This window comes from Sus scrofa, chromosome 12 (genome assembly GCF_054392235.1).
Source record: "Sus scrofa isolate SSC_HxYL_T2T_F1_AM1 chromosome 12, Sscrofa_HxYL_maternal_Yorkshire_Landrace_v2.0, whole genome shotgun sequence".
Lineage (NCBI taxonomy): Eukaryota > Metazoa > Chordata > Mammalia > Artiodactyla > Suidae > Sus > Sus scrofa.
The window spans coordinates 55,248,073-55,262,534 of NC_139394.1; the positions used below are offsets into that span (position 1 = coordinate 55,248,073).

General features: G+C 51.0%; 1 protein-coding gene across 8 annotated transcripts in view; it reads right to left on the minus strand.

Moving 5' to 3' along the window:
* Positions 1-5,774: 5,774 nt before the first annotated feature.
* Positions 5,775-14,462, minus strand: part of FBXO39 (F-box protein 39) — a 92,615-nt gene continuing 83,927 nt past the window's right edge. For 4 of the 8 annotated variants that reach the window (XM_084985619.1, XM_021067713.2, XM_084985618.1 and 1 more), the window contains 3 exons: positions 8,968-10,073; positions 7,645-7,821; positions 5,775-7,281 (listed from right to left, as the gene is read on the minus strand). In XM_084985619.1, coding sequence (XP_084841745.1) covers positions 7,153-7,281; positions 7,645-7,821; positions 8,968-9,993 — 1,332 coding nt within the window. In that variant the 5' untranslated portion in view covers positions 9,994-10,073 and the 3' untranslated portion in view covers positions 5,775-7,152. Of the gene's footprint in view, positions 7,282-7,644; positions 7,822-8,967; positions 10,074-13,675; positions 14,447-14,462 lie in introns of those variants that run through there. The other 4 variants (XM_084985621.1, XM_013981237.3, XM_005669139.4 and 1 more) reach the window with 3 other exon arrangements.

The following is a 14,462-nucleotide window of genomic DNA, read 5'->3' on the forward strand; positions in this document are numbered from 1 at the left end:
GCTTGTGGGCCCAAGAAGGCTGGTCTACGTGGATGACCACTCAGCTACTCCCTGGCCTAGGAGCCATGCAGATCCCAGACCTGGGGGGAGCGCTCTCTCCCAACCGGATGAGACCTCCCTTCATCCAGACACCTTAACGGGCCCAGCAGGTGAGCAGAATCCCGGTCAACGACAGGTGTTGCTTGGACCAGGCAACATCAGACAAAGGCCTTGACTGGGTAACAGAACTCCAGCCGACTCGGGGTGGAAGGGTCGTGGGCCCTCGGGCCGTTGCTCGTCGTTTCTACCAGACCTCGGTCTCAGAAATGGTAGAGTGACCACGTTCGGCCAGCAGGAAGTGCCCACCACCCTTTGGCTAGATTTATTGGCTGTTTATAGAAGGTCTGTGTATATAATATGAAAAAGCTGCTCTCAGCTTCCCAGCTTTTCAAAAGAAAACTTGCTATATCTAGGCCTTCTAGATGTAAAGAGTTTGCTACTAAGGATACTTAGAAAATCACCCATCTTGTAAAGGCCCCTTGGCTTGCTTGTTTTTTCAGAGCCACACCCGCGGCATCAGGAGGTTCCCAGGCTAGAGTCAAATAAGCTCACGGCAATGCCAGGTCCTTAACCCACGGATCGAGGCCAGGGATCGAAGCCACATTTCATGGTTACTAGTTGGGTTCGTTATTGCTGAGCCACAACGGGAACTTTCCCATTTGTTTTGGAGAAAAAAAAAAAATAGGAAAGACATGTCTTCTGGAAATGACTTTTTGGTTTTTTTTTTGTCTTTTTGCTATTTCTTGGGCCGCCCCTGCGGCATATGGAGGTTCCCAGGCTAGGGGTCGAATCGGAGCCATAGCCACCGGCCTACGCCAGAGCCATAGCAACGCGGGATCCGAGCCGCGTCTGCAACCTACACCACAGCCCACGGCAACGCCGGATTGTTAACCCACTGAACAAGGGCAGGGACCGAACCCGCAACCTCATGGTTCCTAGTCGGATTCGTTAACCACTGCGTCACGACGGGAACTCCTGGAAATGACTTTTTGAAATGGAATCGTTAGACCATCTCTAGAGGCGACATCAGGAGTGACCCATGTCCACGTCTGTTCAGTGCGTTAGTGGACACAGAGTAGTAGACATGGAGGTGGAAGAAGCTCCTGTGCCAGACTGGTCATGTTTAGAAGACAGGTCCCTATTATAACCCCTGCTCTGTATGGGCATTTAATTCCTCACTACTGTATATATAGTTGACAGTACTAAGTACTCTTGTGAAATATCTAGTCTTTTGAGATGTTCTGAAGTGCCTGCTCTATGTCAAAAGGAGAGGTAGTAAACAAAAAGATACTTTATAAATACCTTTTAAGATTCATACAAAATAGTTTATTTGGAGGGGAATGGCCACACCACCTCACTGAACAGCACACACTGTGTCTGAGCGCTGGTTTGAGGTGGGGGGAAAAGAGTTCTGTTTGTAGGGAGGCAAGATTGGCCATTGTCTTTATGTCTGTGTGCCTTGTTTCGCTTTACTGCGTATATGTATGTATATAGAGTGGACAAACACGTCTTATGCTCTCAAGGGGCTTACACCACCTGAGCGTTTGAGATTTTCTGGGTGGGTGTAGCTGTGTCTAGATAGTGGGGTTTTTTTTCTTCTATTTTTTAAAATTAAAGTATAGCTGATTTACAATATTGTGTTAATTTCTGCTGTACAGCACTGACCCAGACACACGCACACACACACACACACACATACATATATACATTTTTTTTCTCATATTATCTTTCATCATAGTTTTTAAAATCTGCACTTTTACAAATGTAGAGCAATAGGAATCAGATTAATTTTCTAACCACAACCCAGGAAAGGCAGGCAATTTTCTCTCCCTGTGTGATATTGGCAATGAACTAAGATTCCGTGGCTTCCAGCTGCACATCAGATTTTCCGTAGGTCTTCTCTCTGGAATAGCTGTTTGGGCCAAGTATCTCTCCCAAGAAGAAGAATATTTTGTGTTTGGAAAAGATTGTTCCCATCAAGTTACCGTTGGTGATGGGGTTTTTGTTTTTCGTTTTTTTGAAATAATGACATCTGCCATCCTACAAACATCATAAAGATGGATTCATATCCATCTATTTTACTCAAAATACCTGGTTCTTAAGAGAGTTCCGTTTTACACAGCAGCACTTCTCAGCTACACTGAGTAAAGGAAATGTTTTCATTGATCCTCTCTTCTCAACAGTCTTGTGCTAAATGGAGTCCCAGGATAATTGACTCCAAATCTTCCTGCAGGGGGAGGCATCGTGTAGTAATTAAGAGAATGGCTGTGGCAATGGATTGGATTTGAGGCTTCCTTCCAGAGCTTCCTAAGTGTGTGATCGTGGGCAGGTTCCTCTTGCTAAGCCCGTTCCCTTATCTCTAAAAGAGGGATAACAGTTTCTACCTTCCGGAGAGCTACAGTGAGGATTAAATGAAACTGTAAATTAGTACCTAGCAGGTACTAAATACTCCCGCAGCGATCAGTTTATCTGTCTGGCAGACCCTGGGTGGGGAAAGGGAGGTGACCTGGATTCCTCCCATTTTATTGTCTCGGGGGTGGGGAGGGGAAGTCCTGGGTCAGTTATCAGGAAACTATTGCATTGGTTCTGCCATTAACAGGCTGTACGACTTGGGCAAGTGACCATCCCTCTTTTTGGAGTCTGTTCCCTCATTTATTAAACAAGATGAAAACCAATAGCTCTTGAACACTGGAGGGACAGGCTTCTGTATTTTTTTACATGTGTGAAGTCATTAATTCCTCACTATTAAGTATTATTTTTCCACGTACATGGAGAGCTGCTAACTCCTGGGACAGGAAATGCTTGCCCAAGGTCACACAGCAAGTGAGCGGCAGGTCAGGCCTCAGACCGGGGCAGCCTGACTCAGAAGCCCAGGCGCTTTGGGGCCCAGGAATGTGGCCATTCACACCAGGTTCAGTGTCGCACACGCCATCCCAGCACTATTTGTGTTTCAGGGACTTAGCAATACATGGTCCAGCTTCTCTCATTTGACAAACAGCAGAAATGAAGGCCTGGCCAGGACAAAGAACTCAGGGTCATACAAATGAGCGGCCTAAATGGCGGACCAGGAACCCAGGCCCCAGGGCCCTTCCAACCAGAGGGTTGGAGGTCCATCCCTGAATCTTTCCAAAAACAGAAAACTGCCCTTTCATTGTCAATTTGCTTGGGGTAACAGCAAATCTACAACTCAGTTTGATCACAGCCCTACTTTCCTCCTGGGCTCGGAAATTTTCAGAGCTAACTTTGTGGCCAGGGCTTCGTCAGCTCCACTGACAGCTAAGAGGAGGCATCTGGGAGTCAGAACGCGTTTCCTGCTCATAAACACGAGACAGGATGAGCCAGGACGAGCCAGGTTGTCCTGGGTGCTTTTGCAAAGACCCTCATGCTCTTCGCGGACCCTCAGCCAGGCCAGCGGTATGGCAGCAGCCGCCCCCCACCCATTCCCCCGGCCCCAGACTCTTGCCCTGAGCTGGAGAACAGGCGTGCATAAGCTGTCACCCAGAGAGGACACAGGTCTGTGCTTCCACTGGCTACGGCGCTCCAAAGGCGTAATTGAAAAAGTGAATACCTGTTAACAGTCCACAGCTTCAGAAGCCTCGCATGCTCTTTCCCACTAGGACTCTCCTGGGCTTGATTCTGCTTCCATTCCTCCGGAACAGGAAAGCCTGTATGGTCGTTCTCTGGGTGGTCAGGGGAATCTTTGAGGGTTCTTGAGACCTTTTTTCGAGAGATCCACTAATAAATAGCAAGACCTTATGTGACTTTTTTTACCCTCCTTCTCTCTGGGGTTTTTCAGAGGCTCCAGGGCACGTGATGCTACAACAGCCCACAGAGGCCCGGATGAGAACCCAGCTGTCTGCTATTAGCTGTCTGCTCGAGATTCGAACACCTGTAAAATGAATACACTTTTAACGAAAAAATGTTGATAAAAATATTACCTATGGGGAGTTCCCCTTGTGGCGCAGTGGAAACGAATCCGACTAGGAACCATGAGGTTGTAGGTTCAATCCCTGGCCTTGCTCAGTGGGTTAAGGATCCAACGTTGCTGCGAGCTGTGGTGTAGGTTGCAGAGGCGGCTCGGATCCCGCGTTGCTGTGGCTGTGGTATGGGCCAGCAGCTACGGCTCCGTTTGGACCCCTAGCCTGGGAACCTCCATATGCTGCAGGTGTGGTCCTAAAAAAACAAAAAACAACAAAAAAATATTACCTATGTAAACATGTTTTCTGTGAAAGAGTCCCCTACACTTAAGAGTCTGTGCTGGGGGACGAAAGGAAACCAACCAGAACTGGCCCACACTATGAATAAATCATTATACCAATCAATCAGTGGATCAATCTCCACATGGTCTGGGTTCCAGCTGAGGCTCCCCTTTCCCTTCGAGCAGGCAGCCTCCTCGCTGGTCCACAGGCACTAGGGGGCTCCCAAGGGCCCTTCTGGTTTCAGCAAACAAGGCACTTTGGGGTCTTCTTCCATCAGACCTGGGGAGCTCCCCGCTGACTGCAACCCAGCAGGACCCTAGGGGGCCTTCCCAGGACAGGACCCCACCCCACTCCCACCCATGTCCTCCGCCTGCCTCCTGTCTGTAGAAAAACTTGAGCCAAAGAATGAATTTAATCAGAGAAGTGAGAAAATGCAGAAACAAAGGAAAACAGTCAAAGACAAAATCGTAAGTTTAACCATTAAATAGAGTTAAGGACCGTTAGTTCTCCCTCAAGAGCGAGAGAGAATATTCTGAGCCATGTCTTTCGAGCTGTTTCACTGATACTGAAACCCCCCTCAAGGTGGAAGAAGTCACTTGCGTGATGACCAGCTGTGACATGAGTGGCTCCATCTTACACAATTCCAAGAACTGGCCCCACAGAAATGGAAACAAATCAATTGACACTGGAATTAAAGATTAACCGTATTTAAAACAATTAGGGAGTTCCCCCTGTGGTGCAAGGGAAACAAATCTGACTAGTAATCATGAGGTTTCGGGTTTGATCCCTGGCCTTGCTCAGTGGGTTAAGGATCCAGCATTGCCATGAACTGTGGTGTGGGCTGCAGACATGGCTCGGATCCTGCGTTGCTCTGGCTGTGGGGTAGGCCGGCAGCTGTAGCTCCAATTCGACCCCTAGCCTGGGAACTTCTATATGGCACAGGTGCGGCTCTAAAAAGCCAAAAAAAAGAAAAAAAAAATCAAGATGGGGCTGATCAGACCACTTCACGACCAATTTCAAGATGACTGACTGAGCGGACCATGCCGTTGTGCACACAGGGCACCCCCCCACCCGTGCACCCCTAAAAATCCCCTTTAAAAGCTCTTGCCCCTTCTTGATCGACAAGGGAGATGGTTCTTTGGGATATGAGACTACCTTCTCCCCAAGATTGCCAGCTACCTCGATAAAGCTGACTTTTCCTTTTACCCCACACTTGTCTCTCAGTATTGGGCTCTTGAGTGACAAGCAGCCAAACCTAAGTATGGTAACAAGATGGGGGGACCCTACACCCCTTGCCAATGCCAATCTTTTCTGAATGTTCATGAAACAGGATTCATACCACCCGACAGCACTGCAGGGACGTTCAGATGAGACAGCGCATGTGGAATGGCCGTGAAAATGGAAAAGGAGTGGATAAACATGAACTTTAACAAAGACCCAAAAAGCTAAGCATAAATATGGTACAAACACACTATATGGCATAAGCACACAAAAGAGGAGATAAAATCTGAAATGAGACACTTGTCAAAAGTATTCTGAGATTTTATTTATATTTATTGAAAAAAAAAACCCTATATGCAACTATATGCACAAAAATCTCAAAAGACCAGAAGCAATACATATCGATAGCCTGGGCTCAAGAATTTATCATTACTCCCCGTTTAAAACACACGAGATTTCCCCATGACTATAAAAACAACACGTGGGCACTGTAGAAAATTTGAGAAATAGAGCAAGACATAAAAAGGAAAAGAAAATCACCCATAATTCCACCACCCAGAGATAACAATTAATATTTCTGGTGTATCTCTTCTACACTTAAAAAAGCAACTGGGAATTCCCACTGAGGCTCAGCGGGTTAAGAACCTGACATAAGCGCAGGGAGGGTTCGGGTTTGAGTCCTGGTCTTGTTCAGTGGTTAAGGATCTGGCATTGCTGAAGCTTTGGCTTAGGTTGCAGATACAGCTGGGATCTGGCGTTGCTGTGGCTGTGGTGCAGGCCGGCAGCCTCAGCTCAGAATGGACCCCTAGCCCGGGAACTTCCATATGCCGCAGGTACAGCCGTAAAAAGAAAAAAAAAAAAAAGTATCTGTGGTTTTACTAAATGTAGTTTTGTGTCCTGCGTTTTTCACTTGGCACTGCCCTAGGAGCATCTCCCCAGGATGTTACAGATTCTTTGTGAATTTGAGTGTAGTGGCCACTTCTGGTTCAGCCCCACCGGAGGACTGAACGTTGGCAGGAGGCTAGACAGTACGCCGCCTAGACGGGAACAGAGGAGACACCAGGAGAGCAGATGCAGGTGATCTGAGTCCACAACATGGATTAATTATGGGCTGGTCTCCTCCAGCTCTGAGCAGGCTCCTGCTAAACATGGGGTTTTTCCTGCTTCATTTGAGGACATACTGGTGGATTTCATTCATCTGAGGTCAGGCCTGGGCCAGCGTCTGGTGTCAGGAGGCTCTGAGGTGAAGGTCAGCCAGGATAGAAAGTGTTTCTGAACTGACGCTGTCAGTGAGTGGAAAACTCAGCTCTATCTGCTCCCTGGCTAATTACACCTTTTAGCGAGCGAGGTCAGCCAGAGTCAGGGTCCCCGCGTAAGATGCTGCTGCTCCGAGCGGCTTTGGGCTTTCAGCTCTGCGGCTGAGTGAGGGTCAAAAAACAAAACTAAATGACAAAGAGAGAAACCACCCCTGGAGAGCTGGGAAAGACAGCACTTTAAAGTCAGTCGGGATCTCCACATGACCAGTGTCCCAGTAGAAGCTGGGGTGCCATGTTGGTGTGAAACTGGCAACAAGGAGAGAGAGAAGAAAAAGGGGTGAGGGTAGGGGGTGCCCCAGGGGTCGTTCTCTGAGGACTGGATTGTCACCTTCAGAGTGCTCCTGGCTCTCTTCCTCCAGAGAGCGGGAGGGCGCTTGTCACATCATGGGGTAAGCGATGACAAAATAGTTGAGCTCTGAGTCGATCATCTTTCTGTACTTCCTGTAAATTTCCCGCAGTGTTCTGTCCTCTTCATTCGTCTCATATCTGTTTGTGTAAATTCTCACCTGTGCCGATAGAGACAGACAGACAGACAGACAGACACACACACACACACACACACAGTGACCCTATCACCCAGGCACTGAAGATAATCCAGATGATGTCCACATACAACGGTTGGCAAAATTAAGAAAAGCCCAAACCCAACTGCTAAGGGTGAAAACTCCAGATTCCTGTCCATGAAGTTGTTCATTTCCAGTGAATAAACTTGTGAGATGTCCCCCCGCCCCCCGCGCCCCCGCCGATGACCTGCCTCATCCCTGACCTTCATCTCAAGCTGAAGCATGGTGGCTGCACGCCTGCCGCCCTGGGGCCCCACCGCCCTTGCCCGATCCCCGAGGAACTGCCCCCCCGGGGGGGGCTCTTACCTTGAGTGTGCGCAGGGCACACTGGCCTTCTTCCTGACTCTTCAGGATCCTCTCCACAAACTTAACATCAAGGAAGGCCCAGATTTTGAAGTAAAACAGCTTCCTGCAGGACAAGATGAGGAGGTGCAGCTCCTCGTCCAGAGACTCATGGTTGTTGTTAAACTCGAAAGTCAGTTTCTAGGAAAGCACCAGAGGGAAGACGGGTGTGGGCAAAGATGCCAGAACTGGCCGCACCTTTTCATAACACTGTCACCACCCGGCTTCAGCCTGGGGGCCGTGGTGTTTGAAGGGCTAACCGGACCCGCAATTGTTGGAGGAAAGGACTTGGGAGTGAAGGTGAGTTCCTTGCAAACGTGGAGTCTGGAGGCAGTGTATCTAGAGTCCGGAGGCCAAGGTGCTGTGGTGGACTAGCCGGGTGACCGCCGGCAGCCCCCGGAACTCCAGGTTCTCTGCAGCACCATAGGCAGTGATGACGTCTGCCTGCCCGTGTGGGTATCAATGAGCTCTGAGCACTCTGGAACCCCTCACTGTTAGCTGTGGTATTTAGACCTCTGAGCATCAATCTCACAGGTCCTCTCGAGGGACAAAATGATCCCAATTTTGGGAGTTCCCGTTGTGGCTCAGTGGTTAATGAATCCGACTAGGAACCATGAGGTTGCGGGTTCGATTCCTGGCCTTGCTCAGTGGGTTAAGGATCTGGCATTGCCATGAGCTGTGGTGTGGGTCACAGACACGGCTCGGATCCCACGTTGCTGTGGCTCTGGTGTAGGCCAGTGGCTACAGCTCCAGTTCGACCCCTAGCCTGGGAACCTCCACATGCCGCGGGAGTGGTCCAAGAAATGGCAAAAAGACAAAAAAAGAAAAAAAAAAAATCCCAATTTTATAGGTGGGGAGCTGCCAGATTATAGAACAGCCTACAGCTCTGAGCTCATCACTAACTTGGGTCAAATGTGGCTTTCTGCCTGGTTCAGAGTCATACCGAGTCCTGTGTGGGCAGACTGCTGTGACCAGGTGGGCGGGTAGAAGAGGTGCTTACCTGTAGAGGCACCTTCATGCTGGGACCTCACGGCCCTGAACCAGGGGCACGGGAGCTTTCCTTGGCTGATAGCCAGCCAGGAATTGGTTCTACACATAGGAAGTGAGCAGCAGCTTTTGTCCTCTGCTGTGGTCTTACAGGATAGGGGAGAGGCTTAGTCTGGAGACATTTCCCAAAACCTCAACTTGAGAGTGGGTGAGACTGCATGAGCCTAGCCAAGAGCAGGCGGCGGTGACCTGAGCGGCAGCCACGCATCACAAGTCCCCAGGCCCTCAGGCCACACCTACCTGCAGAGTGTGCCGGAAGGTGGGCAGGAGCTCCGTCAGGGTGGGCCTCATGGACCAATCTGGGTCGCTGAAATAGCAGCTTCTCAGACTGATGCTCCTGACCGGAATCTCCTGCAGGAGGATTCGGGCCAAGCGCTCGTACTTCATGACTCGTTCGAAGAAGAAGTTGACCTTCAGGTTGGTGGCGTGCCTGGCCAGCTTGGCCCAGGACATGCCCCAGATGACCTGCCCGTGGGGGTCATGAACGTGGCACTTGATGTTCATGGTCCAGAGGGTGCTGGCATTGTTCTCACACAAGTTCTCCAGCAGCTCGTCGGAGATGCAGTTGTAGTTGAGGGTCAAGGACGCCAGGCTGCGGAACGTGGCCATGGTCTTGTTGAACTGGGGGCTGCTGTAGACGGCGAGGTGGTGGCTGAAGTAGTCCTCGATGTTGAGCTCCGACACCACGCTCTCGTTCCTTAAGTAGCTCAGGGAGTTGAGGACGTGGCAGCCCTGCTCCACGGTGAGCCTGGCCCCTTTCAGGTTGAGATAATCCAGGTGTTTGCCCATTTTCTTCAAGAAGAAGCTCAAGCTTTTCATGAATGAGCTCCGGATGCTGTTCCTCCAGACCAGGCGGTCCAGTTCCAGGTGCTGGATGGACAGAGATCTGAGACGGTTGTTACTCTTGCCCAGACACGAGAGAAGGCCTCGCATGGTGACCTGGAACTTCTTGGTCAGGACAGCATTGTAAGGATTCAGGAATTTGATCTCCAGGTGCTCCAGATAACGACCAAATTTCTTGACATACCAAAGAGCCGACTCGAATTCAGACGCGTGTACCCTGGAAGGTCTTCCACTGAACGTGATGGTCCTGTATCGCCAGAGGTCAGCTGAATACATTATCTGGTTCCATTTTCTGCAGACGAGGGCCGCCCTGGACCTGTCCCTGTCTCCTAGCCACCAGAAAACACGACGCAGACACACATCAGGCAGAGTGGCCCAGCAGCTCTGGTCTTGAGGCTGCAGCAGTTGGCCTTCTTCGTCCATTATGGAACCGGGATGTCCACAGCAGCTGCGTGGTAGGTGGGGCTTCCAAAAATGAGGAAAGAAAAGCAATCACTTGTTTTCTGTAGGGAGTAAAAAGGAAGAACCATTACCTGCCAAACACATATTAAACCCAATGGAATGAGCTTGCTCCATGGCCCATGTGTAGGTTCTATGCTGCTGCAGGGGGTGCAACGATAAATCCACCATATGGTGCACACCTGCAAGGATTCACAGCCCAGCAGGGGTCTGTCAGGAACACAGGTCAGGACTCAGTTACAACACGGTGGGCGAAGTGGAAAGGGTCAGGCATATTCATGGCGCAGGGCGGCACAAACGGAATAATTGGTTCTGTCTGGGTAAGGAGGAAGTAGAAAGGGCTGCCTGGAAGAGGGGGCATCTGAGTTAGGTTTTGCAGGGTGAGAGGGATTTGCAAGGGAGACAGGTTGGTGATGGTGGAACTGATATGTTCTGATCAGAGAGAACAAGATGGGCAAAACCGCGGAACTTCGAGCATACGTGATACGTCACATTCAGAGAACAAAACCTTGTTTGGAGCTTAACCTGTAAGGGGCAGGGAGTGATGGAACTGGAGCTGGAGCAGTGGAAGGTGCTGGTTCAAGGGCATCATTTAAGATGCCCTGAATGTGATAAAGGCTGTGTCCTAGGGGCCAGGGATTCCCACTGTCCTCTCTCCCCAAGACTTTGGAATTCTGACACCTCTGGAGGAGAATCACCATGTTGAACCAGACTACTGATGGCTGTGTTTATGTTCAAAAGGTACAGCAGCGGAGCAGGGGTGGAGAACTTCAGTGGAGGTCAGGGCAGGTTGAAGGATCACATGTCCAGAGGTGATGTGGTCAGCCTTGAGGTAAAGAAAAGGTCCTCTGGGGGAGTGGAGGAAGGATGGTCTGGAGCAAAGTCCAGGCTTGAAGCCTGGAACCAGGGGCGCAACAGGAGGTGTGAGTTCTTTGGTGGACATGATTCGGTCACTGGTGAACACAGAACTGGGAGGACTAGAAGGTTTCTGACTTGGCTGTTGAAATGCAGGTGGAACCCACAGCCAGGCTTGGGAGTCCCAGGGGAGGGCTGGGCTAAGACCCCACTGGATACAGAGCCCTCGGTCAGACTCTTCACAGCCATCTGCGGTAATCTTCATGGCTTTGTCTTCAGTGTTTTCCCTGCCTGAGAACTCCCCTTCTTTTCTTTACCTCTCCCCAACCCCCATTTTTTAAGGTTTGAGCCCTACCTAACTAATCAAACAATATATACACAATAATAAAATAAAATAATGAAAGCCATAAAACTTTTACTGGCTTCTTTACCAAGTAACCCAAGATTATTCATCATGACTCATAAAAACTCGGCTAGAAGAGATCTGAGAATTGATCTTTAAAAAAAAAAAACCAAACCAACCAGATGGAAGCTAGGCACAGAGAGGTGGAGAGGCTTGCCTGTGGTCACACAGCAAGTTAGTACAGGGCCCAGGCTAGACGTGGGCTTTCTTTTCTTTTCTTTTTCTTTTTTTTTTTTTTTTTTTTTGCTTTTTAGGGCCACACCCTAGGCATATGGAGATTCCCAGGCTAGGGGTCGAATGAGAGCTACAGCTGCCATCCTACACCACAGCCACAGCAACGCCAGATCCAAGTTGCATCTGCAACCTACACCACAGCTCATGGCAACGCCGGATCCTTAACTCACTGAGCAAGGGCAGGGACCAAACCCGCAACCTCATAGTTCCTAGTCAGATTCGTTTCCACTGCACCACGATGGGTACTCCTGGACCTGGGCTTTCTTACTCTTTCTCTTGTACTTTTTTCCTACCTCCACTTTCCAGGCCTTGGGTGCAGAGGGACAAGTTAATCTTATTTTTCAGTTCAGGACAGACATTTGTCTGTGCAAGACCTTTGATTTTATTTACTCATTCATTCCCTTTTGACGCTATGTCCTATTCCATTGCTCCCCACCACAGGCAACTTTCCATTGTGTTTGACATGCTTCTCATTGCTGGTGTGCGTGCACTTGCCAAATGTGCGTTCACCGTCTGCAGCATCGTGTTTCTGCATATGCCTCACACTGCATCTGTCGTCTGAGTGGACCCTGCAGTGGGTCCTCACCTTCTTCCTATCCGCTCCCCCTGGGATGGACCCCCAGGCCTCTTTCGGCTCCTCTCCCTGCCTTGACACCACAGTGGCAGTTAGTGTCCTCAAGTGAGCTCCTGTAGGGACTTACTTTTGGGTCCTCCCTATGCCTTTTCCTCACTACCCTGTCCTTACCTACTGAACAGTTTGGCTCCGGCCTCCAGCTGGCTCCCCATCTTCCAACCAGACTTCCACACGGGGCTCCCACAGGGCTCTTGTGGGTTCAGCCTGCCCCCCTCTCTGTCCCCTCTCTCAGTGTCCATCTTAGTGTATAATCGGTGTCTAAGCCTTCCTCTCTGGCGAAAGCCACACACTCCTTGAGACTAGAAGCAGCCTCATTCTTTAGAGGAGGCAATTAAACATTTAACAAACAAAGATAAATAAGGCTGTGTCTTCATTCACATATACACAGGGGACTCCACAGCGCTTAGCCCGGAGCAAGGCCCCGAAGAGGTGCCCAAGAAAGGCGAAATCTGCTTGAAAGCTGACTGAAGCCCTTTGCCCCAGCAAGGTCACAGGTCAGAAGACTTATCAGACACTTTAAGCCATTGGGTGGGGTTGGAAGAACATCTTCGGTGGGCTGAGAAAGGTGTTGCAAGTCCTCCAAAGGTCACATCATTATCCGGAACCTCCCCTCTCCCCCAGGAAGCAGTGTAGTTTAGTAGGTGAGGTCCTGGTTCCATCAGCTTCCATATGTGACCTTGGACAAATTAATTAATTTCAGTGTCTCAGTTTCCACATTTGTAAATGGGAGTAATGACAGTACCTTTCTCCTAGTGTTGGGGGAATTAAGTGGGCTGATGTATGGAAAGCTCGAGAACAGTGTCCGGCACACAGTAAATTTTTTTTTTTTTTTTATCTTTTTGCCTTTTCTAGGGCCGCACGTGCGACATATGGAGGTTCCCAGGCTAGGGGTCGAATCAGAGCTGTAGACGCCGGCCTACACCAGAGCCACAGCAACGCAGGATCTGAGCCGCGTCTGCGACCTACACCACAGCTCACGGCAACGCCAGGTCCTTAACACACTGAGCAAGGCCAGGGATCGAACCGGCAACCTCATGGTTCCTAGTCGGATTCGTTAACCACTGAGCCACGACGGGAACTCCGGCACATAGTAAATGTTATGCGAGTGTTTGGTGCCATCAGAGAGTGGTGCCAAGGTGCTTCTGTAACATCCCTGTGTGGAAGGAACAGATGCACCCATTTCACAAATGGGGGAACAGAGGTGTTGGAGGTTAGAAAAGTGGCCTCATGGGACGGCGTGGGGAGGCAGAATTCGAACCTAGCTTAAGGAAGCTCGATCCGAGGCTGGGTTCACCACGTCACACAGCTACCAACCCTGGAAGGAAACCTGGATGTCTGATCACCCGGGGAGAGGAAGCGGCGGGGAAGATGCCTAGAGGAGGCGGGTGAGGAGGGCAGTCCACCCCTTCCCGCACGGACCTCGGACCTCGGGGAGGCCCCTCTCAGGGTGGCCAACCCACGCTGCCACCCCGGCGCCCCGCACGCCCGCCCAGCGCCTCGGAGCCCTTGCCGCCGGTTACCCGCTCTTTGCGCCCCGCTGCTCCGGCTGCAGGGACCTCGAGCGCCGGCCTGCTCCCACCGCGCCGCCGCCTCTGCAACGCCGCCAACGCCGCCTGCCCCCGTCCTCGCCCGGCCCCTCCCGAGGCCAAAGACGGAGTGACCTGCCGCTTTTGTGACGCGCCGCCAGCCACGGGGCTCTGCTCATCCTCACGGCCGCGGGGCCCAAACCTGCGGGTGCCAGCTAAGGAGATCGTGCTCACAGGGGGCAAGGCAGGTCTCCGCGTAGACTACTCCGGAAGGCGCCCTGGCCTGGACCAAGAGACAGAGGATCGGCCCCACGCCCCCTGCCCGTCCCTCCTCACGCGAGGAAGAGGTTCTGCCCTGGACGCTGGGCTCTGGCCCGCTCAGTCACTGCCTATCCTGTCCTGCCCCAGACCTGGGGTCCTGCCCCAGACCTGGGGTCCTGCCCAGTCCTGGGGACCAAACATGTAGGTTTCTCTTTGGGAAACCACTGCTGAGAGCTCTGCCACGCTTCTACCACCACGACCCCTCCTTAGAGGCCCCCCACCCCCTGCAAAGGGAAAGCCTTAAGCAAACCTGACTTAGCCTAAGGGACAAAGCCTGAGAAATGACCCACCTTTCCAGTTTCAGAAGAGTGGAGCGCACTTAACCATCCATTATTCTGGGCCCTTCCCTCCCTGGTAGAGGCTGTTGCCCACAAGCCAGACAGAAAGGTAGGGGTGTGCCCTTTTGCCAAGAGGTGGGCTGCATTTCTAAGGTGTCTCCCAGCTACTCTCCCTGCCAGCA